The sequence below is a fragment of the Vicugna pacos genome, chromosome 6 (genome assembly GCF_048564905.1).
Source record: "Vicugna pacos chromosome 6, VicPac4, whole genome shotgun sequence".
In the NCBI taxonomy this organism is placed as follows: domain Eukaryota; kingdom Metazoa; phylum Chordata; class Mammalia; order Artiodactyla; family Camelidae; genus Vicugna; species Vicugna pacos.
This window is the reverse complement of record NC_132992.1, coordinates 5493169-5513076: the sequence shown is the minus strand read 5'-3', so window position 1 is coordinate 5513076 and position 19908 is coordinate 5493169. Positions and strand designations below refer to the sequence as shown.

The 19908-nt window shown below is 35.7% G+C and overlaps 1 protein-coding gene across 9 annotated transcripts in view; it reads right to left on the bottom strand.

Moving 5' to 3' along the window:
* Positions 1–19908, bottom strand: part of HERC1 (HECT and RLD domain containing E3 ubiquitin protein ligase family member 1) — a 175920-nt gene that overhangs the window by 28865 nt on the left and 127147 nt on the right. For 5 of the 9 annotated variants that reach the window (XM_072962271.1, XM_072962276.1, XM_072962273.1 and 2 more), the window contains 14 exons: positions 14719–14835; positions 14269–14500; positions 12933–13057; positions 11708–11928; positions 10492–10760; positions 9661–9713; positions 8773–8973; positions 7902–8076; positions 5009–5279; positions 4656–4869; positions 3647–3903; positions 2769–2896; positions 1912–2039; positions 882–1082 (listed from right to left, as the gene is read on the bottom strand). In XM_072962271.1, coding sequence (XP_072818372.1) covers positions 882–1082; positions 1912–2039; positions 2769–2896; positions 3647–3903; positions 4656–4869; positions 5009–5279; positions 7902–8076; positions 8773–8973; positions 9661–9713; positions 10492–10760; positions 11708–11928; positions 12933–13057; positions 14269–14500; positions 14719–14835 — 2592 coding nt within the window. The remainder of the gene's footprint in view (positions 1–881; positions 1083–1911; positions 2040–2768; positions 2897–3646; positions 3904–4655; positions 4870–5008; positions 5280–7901; positions 8077–8772; positions 8974–9660; positions 9714–10491; positions 10761–11707; positions 11929–12932; positions 13058–14268; positions 14501–14718; positions 14836–19908) is intronic. The other 4 variants (XM_031679494.2, XM_072962274.1, XM_072962275.1 and 1 more) reach the window with 4 other exon arrangements.

Sequence of the window (19908 nt, the reverse complement as noted above, 5' to 3'; positions counted from 1 at the left end):
ACAATGAAACTGAGAAGCGAAATAACCCAAGTCATAGAGAAAAAAAAATTACCTGGCCCTCTTTTTGCTTAATATTCCCTATTCAGTATGTTTCCAAATTCTATCAAACATGTTATATTCTAAAAATCTATATTCGTATTTGCTTCTCTACGTATATATAACACTGGAAGGCCACAAAAGAGGTAAAGAAACAGTATCTGTGGGGGTATATGGGGACATGGAAGCTGAGTAGATGGGAGAGACACATTTTACTGTATACCTTTTTAAACTTCAAAATTCTTGAACCTTATGAATGTACTATTTTCAAAAAAACCCCCAAAATGGTTCTATTCTGTTAAAAAAAAAAGTACCATATAAATAAGTTGGGACTGGGATCTTTGAGATACTCCACTCCCCCAAAATATTTAACACAAACTATTAAGGAGCCTAGCCATCCAAAAGGAACACAGTGAGAAAATAAAGGAAAGCAGGCTTCCTACTATGTCTTCTCAGATCAAGAACTTTTCTCCTCGCCTCCTCCTTCCTCTATTTCCTCAATTTAACTCATATGTTAACAATTTCATATCTACCAATGATTAGTGTCCTTTTTCCTCTGGGACATTCCTAACTTTCTAGGGAGAACTTGGAGCCCACTGTGGTGTTCAGACACTTACTTACACAAAGGATAAATGACTAATATAATACTATTAGATCTTATTTTGGCAGTGATGTGTGGTAGGGGTTGCAGAGAAATATCTTTCAACTTAGTAACTAATTAAAATGAAACATCAACTAGACAATGCCGAAAACAAAACCAAATGTAATATTCACTCAGCATGTGCCAAAAAGGTATCTGACTGGAGGGAACACTTTCACAACCAGACATGAGTCTAGTCATTTACCGTCCTTTCGATAGCAATGCTCCAGTTCTCGACGGTGCATGGTGGATACATCAACAACTTCAATTAGTCCTAGAGATCCGTCCATCCGTCCCACCAACAATAATTCTGGAGATTCTCCTGACCAGGCTGTAGATGGACCCTCTTCCGGCCAAGCCAGGGCAGATACCCAGTGAGGCTGAATATCTACTAACCCTTTTCCTCCTAAAGAGGGAGAAAATGTTAGCTAGTTGTCACTTAATAGTTAAAAACAATAACAAGAACAAAAATAAGTACTACTTAATTAAATATACTCAAAGTAGTCCCCAATTTCATAACAGCCTGCTAATGAGTAAGACTTCAAGGCAGGATCCTTCACTTATATACGACATATGACTATCAAATTAATAGCTTTTCTTAAACTATTAATGGGACAAAAAACGATAGCTTTATAGAAGAAAGAGTAAAGGAAAATAATCAGTGTACAAACGTCAAACACTTAAGTCCTTTCCTAATAATTACTGAAAACCAAATAAACATATGAAATTTACCTACAGTTAAGGCTAGCTGTTCTTTCAAATATACAAAACAGAACAGCTATTCCTCAAACATGCAAAAGCAAACAATAATACTGATAAGCCCAAGACTATAATAATGACTTTTACTTTCCAGCCAGGTATTATTAAAAATTGACAAGAGTTTGTAACCTGTGAAACAGACAAAATTAATAGAAATATTTCAAGTGATTTAAAACAAGACATAAGTGAAAATACATTAATTGCTCCTTCTCTTTAAATCCTACTTTAAACACTTAGGTGCACATAAAAAGAATTTTTAGTTTATAACTACCACTTTAATTGAAACTCCTAGAAAAGGAAGTCAAGAAATGAACACTTCCGCTTTAATTTAAACCATACTATGCATAGATTTTCACAGTTGAACAGATTCTGAGTTTCAAGGTGAAGGGATGGCAATGTTTGAACTCAGAAAAGCTAAAAGAAAGGCTTTTAAAAAAATATCTTCAGTAGTTTACTAATATTTATGTGACTCTTACCATTAACTTGCCAGATATTCACCATCTTTTCCAAAGCTCCAGCTAGGTATTTGCCACTGATACTCCAGGAAACAGGTGAGAAACTTGGATCACTGGGTGACCCCAGGCTTTCCTCAGCATCTCCTTCCCTAGTATATGACAGATACGTATAGAATTCTAATCCCCATCAGCCAAAAGTAAACTAAACCCGAAACCTTAAAAAAAAAAGGGTTTTATATAGACCAGAGCACATAATGACAGGTTAGTGCATTTCAAAAGCATGGCTAGCAGTACATGACGATCATACATTGGCCAGTGTTTGTCATAACGTGAAAAATGTAGAATTACAGAACAGTAATACTTAGATAATTCATCACTTAATGTAATATACAATTTATCAACAAAGATATTCTGATTCTGTATGGGTGGTACATATGGTTATTACTCAGAGCACACTGATTCTTGTTCGCCTAATTGCCAAGGAAGTTTTCAGAAAAGAAATACCTATAGCTAGCTCAAGAACTATAAAATATAAAAGAGGGTACATTCTGCTACAGAAAACATCATGGTTCTTAATTCCCAAATAATCCTTGAAGAATGATGAAAATTAGCTTACTGTTTTATAGAATTGGACACTTATAATGCTAGCATAGTAGACCTTGATTTAATTCTAAGTCCAGATATTTACAGTTAATATTTTTATTCTCTAAATTACTATCTTAGAAATTAAAAAAAAAAACTCACTGGAGGTTGTTTTAAAAGAAGAATTGTAAAAAAAATTTAGTGACAATTTAATTACATTAACACAACCAAGACGAAGCACCCTTGGGATTCTCTCATTTTAAACAGTACCCAAGAGAGTTAATGTCAGCACTCACAATCTGTTGAACACGCAGGTCTGCTGCAGTGAATACTGCTTCTTGGTGACATTCCACACCCGGATGGTGCCATCGTTGCCACTTGTAGCCAAGAGTCCTTTTTTATTACACCAAACACAAGTCATTACCTAGAAAAGATTTTAAAAATCCAGCAATATTTGAGCAAGTTTTAATTCAAATGATTCTATCATTTGAAAGAGTTCTATTTAATTTTTAAAAATCTCCTCTATTATAATAGAAAAGTATATATGTTATAACACAACACGCACAGTTTTATTCTTTTTTAATTGGCTTGTAGATATACACTTATTTGAAGTATAGCTTTAAAGTACTATCTTACATTTGAGTTATCTTAGACCTGTTAGAATCTTTACTAAACATGTTTATTTATTAAAAAACATTTATTTAATTTAATAAAATAGAAATACTTCAACGTGTTTTAAAAAACAAATAACACAGACTAAGAAATGATTTTAAAACTGGTTAAAAAGAAGTCAGACTTCATTTCCTAAAGTCGCCTTGTCATGGCTCAGGGGCCCATGGATTAGAACAACGAGGCCAATTTCTGTCCCTCTTGCATGTATAAGCTTTCATCTTTCATGAAGCTGTTCCTTTGGTTTTCTTCTCATCCCTCATTTGATTTTCCCATTTGTATATTATGTCAGACAGTATAAACATATACATATAGAGAAAGGAAAGTTGTTAACTACCATACAAATATTGATAATTTTGTGTGTGTGTGTGCGTACGCGTGTGTGTGTGAGAGAAACAGACACACACACACACACACACACACACACACACAGAGCAAGATCTAAACTTTAAGCTATTTTCTCTTACATAAGGTGATTAACACACTTGGGGCTCAAAACACATACCCTGTTCTGATGAGCTTCCAACTTGATAAAGGAGCACTTTCTGAGATCTCCTCCCATATCAGCGAGGGTTTGTGGAGTAGTCTGGTTGTCGCGGTCATGCGCAGCAAGAGTGCGCACAAGCTGTTGAGCAGCCCATTGCCTATGCTGTGAGGACAGCCTGGAGGAGAGGCAGCAGGCTGCCAGGGCATTAGCCAGCTCCAGAGGGCCTACAGCAGAAGGATCATAGGAAGGATGGGCATACAATTGGGCAATTAAACCTGCTTAAACAAAACAACGAAATCATGCCCAGGTAAGAGCTGGTGGTGGTGAACAAACAAAAATGGGTTAACCCATATCTTTTAAGAATTAACACATTTTTAAGCAATCATTTCACTAAGATATGCATACAAGGTAAAAAGCATTTATCTCACATCAAATTCTATAATAAATATGAGTCACTGCAAATGTACATTTATATATGTATCAATCAATAGTCTTTGCTTTAAGGATACGTAGAATGAGAATGCAGCAGAAATCATTTTAAGGCCAGGGCAGAGGGAGCATGCCCTAAAGAATAAGAGTTTGGCTTTTGCTGCTCAAAAGAGATCTTAATAGCCAGTCAAGGGACTACAATGATAGCTCCAAAAGCCCATCTCTCTTGGCCAAATGGTTCTGATGAAGAGAAGGATAAACAGTAGTGTTGAAGTAGTCCCTTCAAAGTGTTATCATCTTAAGACAAAGAGAAAAATACCACTACTTTATAAAAATTATATTAAGGAAACTTATTGGGATTACTATCTGTGGTGACCCAAACCATAATCTAATAAAATACTATAATCAAACCCAGACTAACTTGGTACATTTTCTATTATTTATTTCCATGCACAATGAAAAAGTACCCACGCAACCTAACTTACGAAGTATACATGATGCTATATAATTCATCACATACAACATTGCAAAAACACATTTTTAAAAACATACATCAAATTGATTAGAAGACTGTAGATTTAAATGGTATGAAACTTACCTTTCTTTTCAACTTCTGCCTTATCATAATTAGGTCTCAATTTGGCCCCTTTGTCTGCTAGTAATGCCACAAGGGCCTGAGTTACAACAAAATTGGGGGAGGTTACAAGCTTATTCTCTTCAGCAATTCCTCGGAGAAAGCTGGGTAGAAACTTTCGCTGAATTGGATCATCGACCGTGGTTAGATTTACACCTGTTGCAGCAGAAATCAAATTCTGAAGAGGCAATCAGAACAAACAGGTTTAATTTTTACATATAATTTTGGAACAAAAAGAAGATTTTACCTCAAAAGCTTCTTTAAGAACCAGTTAGAAATAAGCAATCCAATAAGAAAAGCACTGAAAACTAGCCTACCTGTGTACACAACTGCACCAGGAGTTTGGCAGCACTAGGAGTGTTTGATGCTAGACATCCCACTGCTGTGCTCAGATAGGCTAGGCAAGAGATGGGTTTGTTGGCCTTGCTGTGCCCACCTCGTGAGCGTTCTGAAGTGCTTGCCATGGAGGAAGGGCTGGTGGAGAGGCCAGCTCTCCCTGCTGCAGCTAAGCACATTAATCGAACCAGCGTTCGGATATCTGTAAGCCCCAGAGATTCAAGACCAGCAGCCAGGCTACAACTGGAACCACTGCCAGGAAAGGAAAACACTTTAGATGCATAGAGAAAACAGATTTTTAGGGACTTGTTAGAGCCCCATATACTATCCCCAGAAAAACCAAAATAAAAGGCAAGTTGCACTATCATTAATGATACATGTCCTAAGAGATGTACAAAAATATTATGTAAGCTGGTAATTGTTTAAAATTTTAATAAATACTGACATACACTTGAAGTGTACCCGAATTACTAAAGTATAACATACAGGAATGTTCACAAAAGAAGAACTTCCACACACTGAACAAACCTATATAACCACCTTCTGGATCAAGAAAAAGAACATTACCAACACCTCAGATACCCACTTGGACCATTCTCTGTCTCTAGGCCCCCTAAAGTAACGACTATCCTGACTTCTAAGGCCATAAGCCAGTTTTGTCTAGTTTTGAACTTTCTATAAATAAAATAATAAAGTGTGTATTTTCTTATGTCTGGCGTCTTTTGCTCAACATTGTTTGTAAGATTCATCCATATTGTTGCATTATAGTAGTAGTCATTAATTTTCACTGACACAGAGGCAGACCATGGAGATGTGGGTTCAGTTCCAGACCATCACAACAGAACGAATATTGCAATAAAGCAAGTCACACAGATTTTGTTGGTTTCCCAGTGCATGTAAAAGTTATGTTTATACTACACTACAGTCTGTTAAGTATGCAATAGTATTATGCCAAAAAAAGTACATATCTTAATTTTAAAATACTTTAATGCTAAAAAAAAAAAAGCTAACCATCATAGGAGCCTACAGTAATCTTTCTACAATAGTAACATCAAAGATCACTGATCACAGATCACTAACAAATATAACAATGAAAAAGTCTGAAATATTGCAAGGACTACCAAAGTGTCACACAGAGACATAAAAGTGAGCCAATGCTGTTGAGAAAATGGTGCCAACAGACTTACTCAATGCAAGGTTGCCAAAAACCTTCAATTTATTTTTTTAAAAATGCTATCTGTGAAGCATAATAAAATGAAGCACAATAAAACAAGATACCCCTGTACAAATGAAATTAATGCCTGTATAAAGTATAACTCAAATGTACATACAGATGACAGTCAGGTGGTTTCCAGCATGGGGCTATTATGAATAATACTGCCATGAATGTTCTTGCTTATATCTTTGGGTAGACCTATTTTAGCATTTCTATTGAATATATACTGAGAAGTGTTTTTCTGGGTCACGGACTATATTAATATTCACCTTTAGCTGGCACTATCAAATAGTTTTCCAAAGTAACTGTCCCAATTTATTTTCTTGCCAGCAGTGTATGAGGGTTCTAGGTGTTCCAAATCCTCATGATCACTTTTTTCCCCCATCTTTTAAATTTTTGCCATTCTGACGAGTGTGTAGCAGTATTTCACGAGGTTTTCATTTTCATTTCTCTCAAGACTAATGAGGTTAAACACCTCATTGTTCATATTTGTTGGCATGAGGTTCTCTTTTGTATTATTTTGTATTTCTGTCCACTTTTCTTTTGGGTTTTCTGTCTTTTTCTTACTGGTTTATAAGAAATCTTTACATACTCTGTTGTTGGTTAAACACATTGTTAAGATCATCTCCTATTCAGTAGTTTTTTTTTTTTAACTTTCTGACTTTTTACTTTCTAAATGACTTTTGCTGAACAGAAGTTCTTTTTTTAATGTAGTCCAATTTATCAGTCTTTCCCTTTAAAGTGAAATGCCTTTCATGACTTGCTTAAGAAATCTCTGGCCGTCCAAAGATTAAGAATAAACTCTTCCTATGTTACCTTCTAGAAACTCTGTTGATTTACCTTTCACATTTAGATCTAAGAGCCACTTGGAAATACTTGTTTTATATAGAATAAGGTTGGTGCCAAGACTCATTTTTTTTCCCTAAGTGAATAAACCATCTGACCTAGTCCAAGTTATTAAAAAGACCATCCTTTCCTCACTGCTCTGAAATGTTAAGCACTGTCATAAAACAGACCATAAATCAAGTGTTTATCTACATATGTGAATCAGTTTCCAAACTTGGTTAAACTCCATGGTCCAAATCATCCATTCTTGAGCCAACACCATATGGTCTTATCCAAGTTTTGAGTTTTTCTTTCAGGGTCCTTTTGTCTTCACTGATTTACTGTTAAATACCCCTGCTCAGCATTTCTTAAATGGATGTCTTTTAGGTATTCTTGGCTCTCTCCCATTTCCTAACATTACACTCCATGGTATGAACATAGCAAGAATCTCCATGATGGAATATGCAGGTTGACTTAGCTACAAACTTAGTCAACTCTGCAGAGAAACTCATTTGACCTTTTATTTTTACCCTGTACCAAGTGGATCAACAGCCTTTGTTTCCCATTCCAGATAATAAAATAAAATGTTTGCAGTTTTCTTGGTTACTATAACAGCAATATTTTCTACCTAAAAAGAGTCAAGCATTAACTGAATGATTGACTGATTGAATGAATGAATGAAAAATAATGATGACTAAGTCTGACTTCTTTCATTCAACAGTAGATACTCAAGTTTCTAAAACTCCCATCTCATCCTCCCAAACAGTATCAGACTTCTGTCTAATATATACTAGAAGCTAACTTAGCATTATTTGACACAAAATGACACTTACCTGACTGAGAGAAGAGACAGGGCTCTCATGACCATGGTTCTGGCCAGAAGAACCTGAGCAGCAGCAGTCACTCTCCTCAAAGCCACCACCCGGTCATGAGGACTTGCTAAGGCAGCTGCCTGCTCACCTAGCGTTATCCTCCCAGAGGAACTCTTTTCCACAGAACCATGGCATCCTGAAAAACGTTAGACTTTGCTTAGTTCTTAAAAAGGTAAGAAAAAAATATCCGTACTACTGAAAAATTTACCCATTCTACCTGGGTTCTAGGCTTCAGGGAAATATATAGCAAACCAATGTATTTTTGCTCATTTGGAACTTTGTTATACAGAAAACTGCTTGGGAGAAACAGACATTTCAAAGTCAATAATCTATTACCGGAAAAATATGCTTCCTAAATTTTTTTTGGTTTTATTTATTTTGCTCATGTATGACTTCTACTGATACTAACAAATATAGGAAAGAAATCGTTTTTAAAAATGCTTTGAAAAAAATATGCTTTGAGTGCACACACAGGGCTGAATCACCAATACTGCCTCAATTCTTTATTTGGCATTCTGTACAGCAAAAAGTTACCATACCCTCTTACTCAAATTAAAAAAGACTGCAAAATAGTTTTTTATTCATTTCCAGGATTCTTTTAACAGAAAGTTACAAAAATGCTTCAACATTTTATAAAAACAGAAAATTAAAATAGTATTACATTATACCTTCAAAATATTAATAGAACCACCTAAAGATATTTGATGGGGTAGGAAATGTAGAAGGCTTAATATGATTAAACTTTGTATTATTATTCTTATTGCTATTATTAACCTAAGAAACAAATTAATATAGACTATAAAATTCATGTCCATCAGCATTTCAGGTTTACCTATTTGCATCAAAGTCTCTTCCATACTGTTGGTTGCTGTTACCATTGCTACTGATGCCCCCAATGGATCACTGTCAGGGAACTGAACTGGTTCTGGTACAATGCGGCGGTCATTTAAACCAAGTGGTCCAGCAAGTAATTCAAATTCTTCTTCACCCGTTAGCTTTTCATCTTCATCAACATCTAACATGTCCCAGTCTTCTGAAATTTAAATAAACAAATGTACAGTATGTGAAAATAAACAGAACAGAACTCTGCTGGCCACGGTTACTGTGAGGTATGTTTAAGAAGCAGATGGACTGAAAGCCCAGTGCCTTACAAAATAAACCAGGGCACCGTCTCCTGGTGACCCAACCAGACTGCTCTCCTGAGGCACAGTGAAACCAAAGGAGAGGGAGTCAGAGCCATCAAATCCATTTAAACCAACAGCACACATTACAGCTGGTAATGGACTTCAGCTAATAAAAAATACTGTTGTGGGGCCAACAAAGAGTTCCTGACCTCGTCCATAACCACAAGGAAACGAGTTATTTCAATTAAATGAATGCTCCAGATAAACTGAGATACCTCAATTTTTATTTTTTTACTTTCCTCAATTAGGGTGGAAATTCAAAATGTACTACATATTTTCTCTACTTTGAAAAAACATATATGCCACATAGAAATTAACTTTCAGTGGTAAAGCTAGTATTAGAAGCCAGGTGTTTTTCCTTCGACTTTTAAAACTAAGGCTTTCCTACCGAACTATCTTGAGCTTTTTGGGGGGACTCTGAGTTAACATGTACATGAATACAAACACACACACAAAGGTAAATTTTAGTAACAGATGTTAAGCAGAAGGTATATACAAAAATACACATAAAATAAAGAAGCTGTCAAAACAACTACCTTCATACACACTGTCCTGCTTGCCAATTAGATCTGGAGCTTGTCCTTTGTACCTGCACCAAACATGAAAAACATTGTGTTTTTATATAAAACAGTTAGTACCCAAAATGCAAATTAAGTCATTAGGACATTTTAAAAGGTCATTAATAAAGCAACACAAAATTAAAAAGTGTGTGTCATATTATGGGCTAACGTGATAAAAAAAATTATTGGCATGTAGGTACTCACATGCTTACAAAATCAATGACTATTTTACCAAATTACTGGGGAGGTTTCTGGGTACCTACAACAATTATTTCAATCAAAACCTATTCTAGAACACCTTAAAGATTTTAATAGCTGATAATAAGGGCAAAAACCCTACTCGTTAGCAATTAATTGCTATTCACGGCTATAAAGTACTATTTTCATGGAAGCCCATTTAATCTGAAGTCTGCTTTTTTTTAATCAAGAAAAAAGAGATCTCAATTAAGATGCCAAAAATATGGTGAAAAACACCAAAGAAAAAAAAAATGAACATAAACCTCCTGAAGGCTAATGCAAAGGTCCCACCTATAACTTGACAACAAATCAAAGGTTAACACAATCAAATTCCAGTGAAGGACCTGAGGCCATGCTGCTGTTCCCAGACTACAGGCTTCCAGCTGGGGCAGGAACATGAATTCCTTCACCTCCTCCATCCTTCCTGCCCTCAATTCAGCAATCACAGGACTTTAGGAAAGGTTAAATGTAACTCCTCTCATGAAAAAAATACACAATTCCCATTCTTAATGAGAGATACTTTATATACTTCATTCAGAGGGTCTGGATGTCTGCACAATTTCAAGGTACCTGTCAGAACTTGTTGCCTTGGATTTGGTCTTCAGGGCTAAGTACTTTTCCCTGCAGCTGCCACAAAGCAGGTAGTATGGATTCCCACTCCCACATTCACCGCCGAACCAGCCATCCACATAGGAGCCATTGCTACGATAGCCCTGGCGGTTTGCACTGCGCCCACAGCCCGGATGATTTCTTTTCATGTGCTGATTGAAGCTGACGACACTGCACTCACACAGTTCACACACCACTACTTCTTCCCTGTCTTCAGACTCACAAACATGCTGCACAAAATGATTTCATATCAAATTATTAGTCAAGTTAACACAAAATTAAAAAGAGGTAGATAGATTATATTAAATTTACTTTGTTTACATATGCTGGAATATTTGCAAGATGTTCATCAATGCTACGTAACAAAGTTCTTTCAAATCAGATTTCAGATCACACAGTCTGAAGGTGTTCTCTGCCCTTCCTCACTCTAATAAGTTACAATAAAAGTAACTAACTACTCTATTGAGGAAAAAGTTATTAATAAAAAAGACAATCTGCCCCATCCCAAATGATTTGTTAAAATCCCTCTAATGAAAACTACTTTCCATCTGGTCATAACATGCATACCTATTTTCTGAACTTCTAAGAAGTCATTTGGATTCATTTATCTTAATATGGTAGATGCTCTTTCCTGTAGGACTTACACCCGTGAACTTCTCAGTTTCCCTGCTACAAAAAGCGTAATGCTAAACAATGTGAACATACAAACCCACCATGTACCCTGCCCTTGGATGGAGGAGTTTACAAGATCTAGGTGGCACTGGTTCCTAGAATGAGGCATTACAGTGATCAAAGAGAACCTATGAAGGAGAAGAGCATGCATTCAGACAGCAAGGCGAGTAGAGCAGCCATGTTACACACCCAGCAGAGTCGACTGGGACCTGAGGCCTATTTTGCAAACTACACTTTATGTTAGAATCAAATTACCACGATATGGCTCTATCCATCTAGTCTGGGGAGAGAAGCAATAAAATCGCACAGAGAAAGCAACAAGAGAGTTTTTGTCTTATTAGTTTGTAAGTATCAAAGAAACCTAAGTGTTAGAGCCCCAAACTTTAGGATGAGACGTCAGGCTTTTTAGAGTGTTACAACTCTAGGCAAGGCTGTTGTTAGTAAGCTGTATGAACAGGAGGGCAGGAAAGTAAGTCAGAGCAGCCCCCGCTGCAGTCACACACACCCAGGTAGGCCAATCCAGTACCTCTGGGATCCACATTCCCAGAATATCATTGTCACTGGTCAGGTCTTGTCCAAACATAGCTTCCATCGCTTCATCATCAAGATCAATTTCCAATTCCTCATCTAAATTAAAGTCATACAACGCCCCTGGGTCTTGTTGCAAAGATATTCCTTCTCTCCGACTTTGATTCCTGTGGGCCTGCACAGAGCGGTATAACCCCGCTCAGAACAAAACAAAAAAGGCATTTTACTTGCATGTATAAAATAATGTTGAATATTTCGCCAGTTCTTAACTGCCGTACATGCAGGTGAGAGCCTATCTCAGCTGACTTACTGGATTCCAGACCATAAACATAAAATTTTACCTATCATATGTGTTCCTCTTCTGTAAAATGGGGGTAAGCACTCATACCTTGCAGGGCCGCTGACAGGTTTAAATAAGGTAATCCATGTGAAATACTTCCTAATGTTTGTTACACAGAGCACTCCATACACGTGGGCTGTTGTTATCCTTCTAGGTTTATTTTTTTAAGTCAGTCCCTTTCATTCTGTATTAAATATGCATCCTGTATGTTCTAGGACAGTCTTAATTTCTCTGTTCCCATAAATTACTGAACCGTTATTTATGTTTTAATATTTCAAGGATCAAATCTGTTTTGACAAATGACATTTTCTAGTTTTCAGTTTGGAAAAGAAATTCCCTGTAACTTAAATTTCACATGACCAGAACATAATCTTCAAAATATTTATTACTGTCATGAAAAAATTTATTTTTGCTTATCTAGGGCCTTACCTATCAGTGAAGCCCTAAAGTCCACAAAGTACATCAAAAAAGCCAGGGCTACTCCGTGGGCACAGTGCTCTTTCTAGCTCCTTCTGACCACTGATGTCTTAAACATGCATCTTCACTTCTTACATTACAAGTTGCTTGAGGGCAGAGAGAGCATTTACAAAATGTCTCCATATCTACAAGTGAGCACTATAGCCTTCTGCACTCAGAGGGAACTTAAAAATAAATCTGTGAATGTATGCTGTGATTTAAATAATGTAAAATCATATAAATGCATAGAAAGCAATAAGCAAACAGCTGTTTTTTTAAGTGGAGGTACTGAATACTTCATGTGATTAGTTTACATCTTCTTTAATGCTGCTTTTACACTGACTTTAAAATATAAACAAATTATATGATACTTTTGCCAAGAGAAGGATGCGAAACATATACTTACCTGCTCTTGCAAGCAATGTGCGAGCAGCTAAATCAAACTTGTGCCTTCTTGTTACAGCTGAGCGACCCCTAGCTGGTGGTCCACTTCCAGAAGCTGCATTCTCTGGATGATCCAGATTATCAGGGCTACAAGTGCAAGTTTAAAAGCAACATACGTTTTCAAAAACCATTATAAACAGAAAGCATAGGTGCAAACTTGCTTGTAGTACTTTTTCCTCCAAACATTATCGAGAACAAAATATGTTTATGATAAAGCTTTTTTTTATTTTATTTTTTGTATTAAATATATATTTTATTGAAGTTTACAATGTTGTGTCAATTTCTGGTGTACAGCATAACGCTTCAGTCATATATGAACCTACATTTATGTGTTTTCATATTCTTTTTCACCATAAGTTACTGTAAGATATTGAATATACTTCCCTATGATAAAACTTTGAAACATCTTTTGTGTTTGGTAAAGCACCTAAGTTATAAATATGTCATATTTCCCTGAGTAATAATTTTATCTGATTTTGAATTATGCCAATAATTAAACTATGCTTAATGTAAGTTCAAATTCAGATGAGATCAATGACCTTAACTAAATCCTAAACGATCAAATACTTAAAATTTGAAATGACTGGGAATCCTTGCCATGGAGAAACAGGTATTTCAAAATAAGTTATGAAAATATTCACTGTGCTTATCAGAAAAAGTCTGCATATTAACATAAGACACAACCCCCAACCCCATACAACTTAATGAACTAAACTGAAACAAAGATTTAAAGTCATAAGAAGTGCTGAAGGGGGAAGATTTTAGAATAATAGAATATTTTATTACATTTCTTTTTAGGCTAGGCATTATCACAGAATTCCTTTTACAATGTTTTAAAAAGAGGTGACATTAAAAACTAAAGAAAAGATGAAAATATAAATCCATATTAAGAGATAGAAAAGATTTAAAAGTCCATTTCTATTGAATGTATTAATTAAATCAATTTCTATTAAAATGAACATTCTATTTTATATCACTTATAGTAGATAAATTTATTTTATCAACGTATTTATTTCAGAATAAACTGATTTTAATTTTTTGTTTCTTCTTTTCAGCTCAATTTTATATAAAAATTATTTCCTTATTTTCATGAAAACAAAATAGCATTCAAGTCAAAACCTGTCATTTTTACCCTTCACAGAAACATAAACCTGTAACTGAATTTTCCATCATTTTATATATCTCTAGTTAGTCAACTTTATATACCATTAGAAGCATCTATGAAGGGACATAAATGAGGCTCTTGGGGGTCACCATTTACAACACACAGAACAGAAACACGGAAATTGGAGTTTCACCTTTCACTAAAGCCTTCCTCCATTTCAGCAGCATCAGCTGATGGTATGTCTCCTGGTGACTGCAAATAACAGGGATCATTTGACTTTCCACTACTGCCTGCAACTGCCGCTCCTTGCCTTGAGTCTGCTGTGCTGCCTGACTGGGGCTCCTCCTCATCCTCGTGCCCAGGATGCTCTATCATCCACATGGCAAGGACAGTGATGTTCTGGGCATCAGCCTCTCCTCGAGCACCTGAAAAGGGGAAAAAAAAGTTCTAATACCTACTTCAGGCAAAATTCATTTAGTTATTCATGCTATCGGTTTAAGAGTGCTTGCTATGATGCCACTGTAATTAAATCTGGTGTTAAAAATCTTACCAAGTTTTATGGCTTCTTAAAAAATATGTTGCCCTTAATAAAGATCAGGTTTCTCATAACTGCATATACTGATGTATAAAAAATTTATCCTACCTGTGGCTTCCATGGCTTTGGCAATCTGCCGGAGAGAGAACCCCATTTCCAACAAGGGTACTGCAATTGCTGGAGGAGGAGGAGAAGTTGAAAGTCTACTGCTTGGGTCTGACAAGGCTGAGACAAAAGAAAGAGAAGTAAAGGCCTAAATATCACTACATATCATGAGTAAAAAGTGTTCTTAGGGTAACCATAATCCCCAACACCTTAATACTTTCCACATGTAATGAAATTTTATTCTACTAAGAATTCACTAAATGAATAACTAAATGTGATTAAATTTGATACAGCTTTTTTAAGGTTTCTCTTAAAGATAATTCAGCTATTACAAAATAAGCCTGCTGAGAAAATTTTAATGCTTTTTAAAATCATTTCCTACTTACAAATAATTTCAAACTTAACAGAAATTTGCAAGAATAATACAAAGAATACTTTTACCCCTGAACCACTGGAGAGCAAGAAGCAGACACAGTGTTCCATCTCCCCTGAATACACTAATATATCACTCCTACAAATAACAACACTCTCCTGCATAACCACAACACAACTGTCAAAGTCAATAAATTAACAATGTTATCGTCTAATCCAGATCCCATTTTAGTTTTACCAAAATTCTTGCTAATGGTCTTTACAGCAAAGGATCCAATCTGGGATCATCTTTACATTTAGTCTTCATCTCTCTTCAGTCCCCTTCAATCACTTTGATTCTTTGAAGATTATAGTTATATGGTGTGAAGTCCCTCAACTTAGTGTCTGCTGTTTCCTCATGATTAGATTCAGGTTGTAGCACAAAACTGATGGCACCTTCTTCTTCTTACTGTGTTCTATTAGATGGTACATGATTTCATTTTGTCCCATTACTGGTAATGTTAACTTTGATCACTTGAGTTAAGCTGCTATCGGCCAGGTTTCTCCACTGTAAAGGTACTCTTCTTTTCCCCCTTTGTATTTAATAAGTATTTGTGGGGAGGAACTATGAGAATACGTAAACACTTCATTCTTCATCAAAGTTTTACTCATTAGCATCCATTTATGTTTACTGGCCGAATTAATTATTATTATGGCTGACAAATGATGGTTTTTTAAGTTTATCACTGCTTTTAGATTCATCAGTTGGTATTTCACTCTAAAGCAAAGCATCTCCTTTCTCCATCAGTATAGGGTTAAAGATTCTTACTGCATTCATGGGTTATTATCTGTTATTATAATTATGACTATTTATTCTGATGTCCCAAACCTCTCAGATTTGGCCAGTGGATGCCCCTTCATTCTGATTTATGTATTTTCAGGCCTCTGCCCATCATCCTCTGAGAACTTTATCACTTTCTGGCACAAGCTGTTCTAGGCTCATTTCATACTCATTTCTGAAATTAACCATTTCTCCCAGAAGATTAAGGTTCCTTTTAGTAGAGAATGGCATTTAGAAGCTAGGATCTTGGCATTATGTGTGTGTACCGCGACTGAAGCATCACTGCTCCGAGGCCCTCTGACTGCACAGTTGCTAATAGGTCCTCTTCACCCTGTATGGCTGACACCTGTTCCTGGGCCACGCGGACACTTCTTCACCCAACTTAGACTCCAAAACTCTGTGCCAGACCACTTCCCCCACATACAAGGAGTCTCCTTCACTCCAATCTGGCTCTGACAATCCATTCTGGGCTACCATGCCACCCACCTTCCACACCATGCCAGCATGAATGCCTACCTAGCTTGGCTCCACTTAATGGCTTTTTAATTGAATTAGGAAGAAAGAAGTGAAGAAGGGAAAGAATGGAGGTAGGGAGGACTATAACTCTAATTTTTGCTTTAAAAATGTCACTACTGTTACAGTGGTCACAGTCCTGATGAAGTTGATGGACTTCTCCTTCTAACCATGACAGAGTAACAGAGACTGGATTTACTCTCACTTTAAACAACTAAAAAAAAAAACCAGACAAAAAATACCAAACAAGAATCTGCAGACATTGGACAACAGTCAGTGTAGGGCAGTGATCCCTGAGAGAAGGAAATCACATGACATGAGGCATACAACTGTCTCAGCTTGTTGCCTGGAAAGAATTTCCAAGATGCAGTTCAGGGAAGGTAACTTCAAGCTAAACTCAATGGTCTCTCTGAATAGAGGAGACAGAGTAGAGAATTTGAAATTTGAATACCTGAAAGGAGAGATCTGTATCTAAAGAAAAGAGCTACACAGAAAGAGAATTCCAGAAATGTGCAGAGGGTCCTCTTCCTCTCAAGTTTTTAGCTGTTACAAATGCAGCAACTAACCAAAGTGAGGAAAAGAACTGCCAAGCAGCAGCAGGCAGAGCAATCCTTTGAGCTCACACAGGGTTGGGAAGAGTTTGCATTACCACAAGCCAGAATGGCAAAACTTTGTAATGCATAAAGCATTGGATAGGATACTAATTAAACTAAACGTTGTCCTGGTCCCACCTAACAAAGCTTAAAAGGAAGCCTTGAAAGAATCCAGTGGTCTTCAAGTTACTTAACTATATCTCAGAAAAAAGTTAAATAAAGTACATTTGAAGAAATAAAAAATACCCAGCACCAAACTAGGAGAAATTCACAATGTCTAGTAAACAACAAAAAATTAACAAACAAAGAAACAAGAAAGTACAATTCAAAGTGAGGAGAAAACTTAGTTAATAAAAACAGACCTAGAAATGAGATAATTGATAAATTAAGTACAGAGGACATTACCGTATGTGCAAATTCATCTACTCATTAAAATTAATTTGTAACTCCAAAATCAATACACATGGCACTTTCACAGTCAGTCACATGCACAGGTGACAATAAACTTCAGAATTCCGTGCGGAATGACAAAAGTTCAGTCTCCTGATGCATTTGTTTTCAGCTAAGGTCAAACAAGGTGATGTTCTCTGTGTTCTTGTATCAGCTATTCAGTGCATTTTTATGCTACTTACTGCTACTTTTTTGCACCTTTGTGCTTTTTTGGGTGATTTCATTGCTTAAAATGGCCCCCAAGTACAGTGCTGAAATGCTATCTAGAGTTCCTGAGTGCAAGAAGGCTGCAATGTGCCTTATGGAGAAAATATATGTGTTAGATAAGTTTCACCCTAGGCATGAATTAATAGGGTTGCTGGCCATGAGCTCAATGCTAATATATATTAAATACAGTGTCTTCAAATGGAAACACACATAAAATAAGGTTATATATTGATTAGTTGACAAAGTATGACCAGAAGCTCACAGAAACCTAGCCCTGTATTTTCCCTAGGAACAATGGTCCAGTTTTTGCTAACTTTTATGTTCACAGTGACTTTACAGACCATAACTATTCTAATAATGAGAACTGTTATTCCATGTATTCCATAAGGTAGAGGAAAGACTTAATGTGTTAAAAAGACATGGAACATTAAAGAAAAAAAAAGACCTAAATAGAACTTCTAGAGATGAAAACTACAATATCTAAAGGGAAAAATACACTGGGTGGGATTAAGAACAAATTAGACACTGCAGAAGAAAATATCAGTGAAAAGAAGATACAACAATAAAAAGTGTCCAAAATGAAACATATAGAAAAAAGAATTTAAGGGGAAAAAAAGAGCAGAGCATCAGTGATCTGTAGGACAAACTCAAGTGGCCTAATATACATGTAACTGGAGACACTGAAATAGAGGAGTAGTGGGAGAGAAAAAATCTGAAAAAAATAATGAATGAAAAATTCTCAAATTTAATGACAACTTTAAATGCACAAATCTAAGAAGCTCAACAAATCCCAAGCACAAGAAACATGAAAAAAAACTATACCAGGACAGATCATAATAAATCTTAAGCCCAATGATAATGAGAAAAGTCTTAAAAGCAGCCAGAGAAAAAGGCATATAACATCAATATTAGAACAATAGAAAACTTATCACAGGAAACAATAGTAGAGCAACATCTTAAAGTACTGAAAGAAAAAAAAAGCTGTCAACCTAGAATTCTATCCCCAGTGAAAATATTTTTCAAAAATGAAGGTGAAATAGACTCTTTCAGACATAGAAGAGCCAAAAGAATTCATCAATAGCAGACCACTACAAGAAACGTTAAAGAAGTCTTTAAAGCAGAAGTAAATGATACCAGATGGAAATCTCGATCTGCATAAAAGAATAAAGAATCTCAGAAATATGCATGTGGGTAAATACAAAATATATACTTCAGTTTTTAAAAATATCTTTAAAAGATAATTGGCTGTTTACTGCAAAAATAATAATGTATTATGGGGCTTTAAAAGATATATAGAAGTTAGGTTTATAACAACAAAAGTATAAAGGCTGAGAAGGGATATGAAAGCATACTGTTGTTAGATTCTTCTACTATACATGAAGTGGTATAACATTACTTGAAAGCAGACTGTGATAACTAAGAATGTATACCATAAACCTGAAAGTAATCTCTAAAAATACAATACCAAGTATAGCTAATAAGACAACAAAAAGAGATAGAATGGAATAATTAAAAAATACTCATTTAATTCAAAGAAGGTAGAAAAAGATGAAAAAGGGGACAGAGAACAGATGAGAAGAACAGAAAGATGGCAGATTTAAACCCAACTATACCAATAATCACATTAAATTTAAATGCTCTAAATATCCCAATTAAAAGGCAGAGAACATCAGGCTGAATTTAAAAAGCCCAACCCAACTATAAACTACATTTAAGAAACACATTTTAAATACAAAGACACAAAAAAGCTAAAAATAAAATGAAGGGAAAAGATACACCATTAGAAGGCTAATAAAAAAATCAGAAGTGACAATATTTATACCAGATAAAGCAGATTCAAGGGCAAAGAGTATTACCAGAGATAAAGATAGTCATTTCATAATGATAAAGAGGTCAATTCATTAAGAATATATAAGAATTCTAAATGTTTATGGACCTAAGCACAGAGCTTTAAATTACGTGGAAAAAAAAAAACAACTAATAAATGAAAGGAGAAAGAGACAAATCCACAATTACAGAGATTTCATTGCCACTCTCTCAGTAATTGCCACTCTCTCAGTAATGGAAAGAATAAGTAGACAAAAAAACAAGTAAGGGTAAGGAAGACGTAGGCAACACTATCAATCCAGTTGAGCTAACCAACAGTTTCTAGAACACACCACTCAACAATAGCACATACACATTTTTTCCAAGTATACATGGAATACTACAAAAATAGACCATACTCTGGGCCACAAA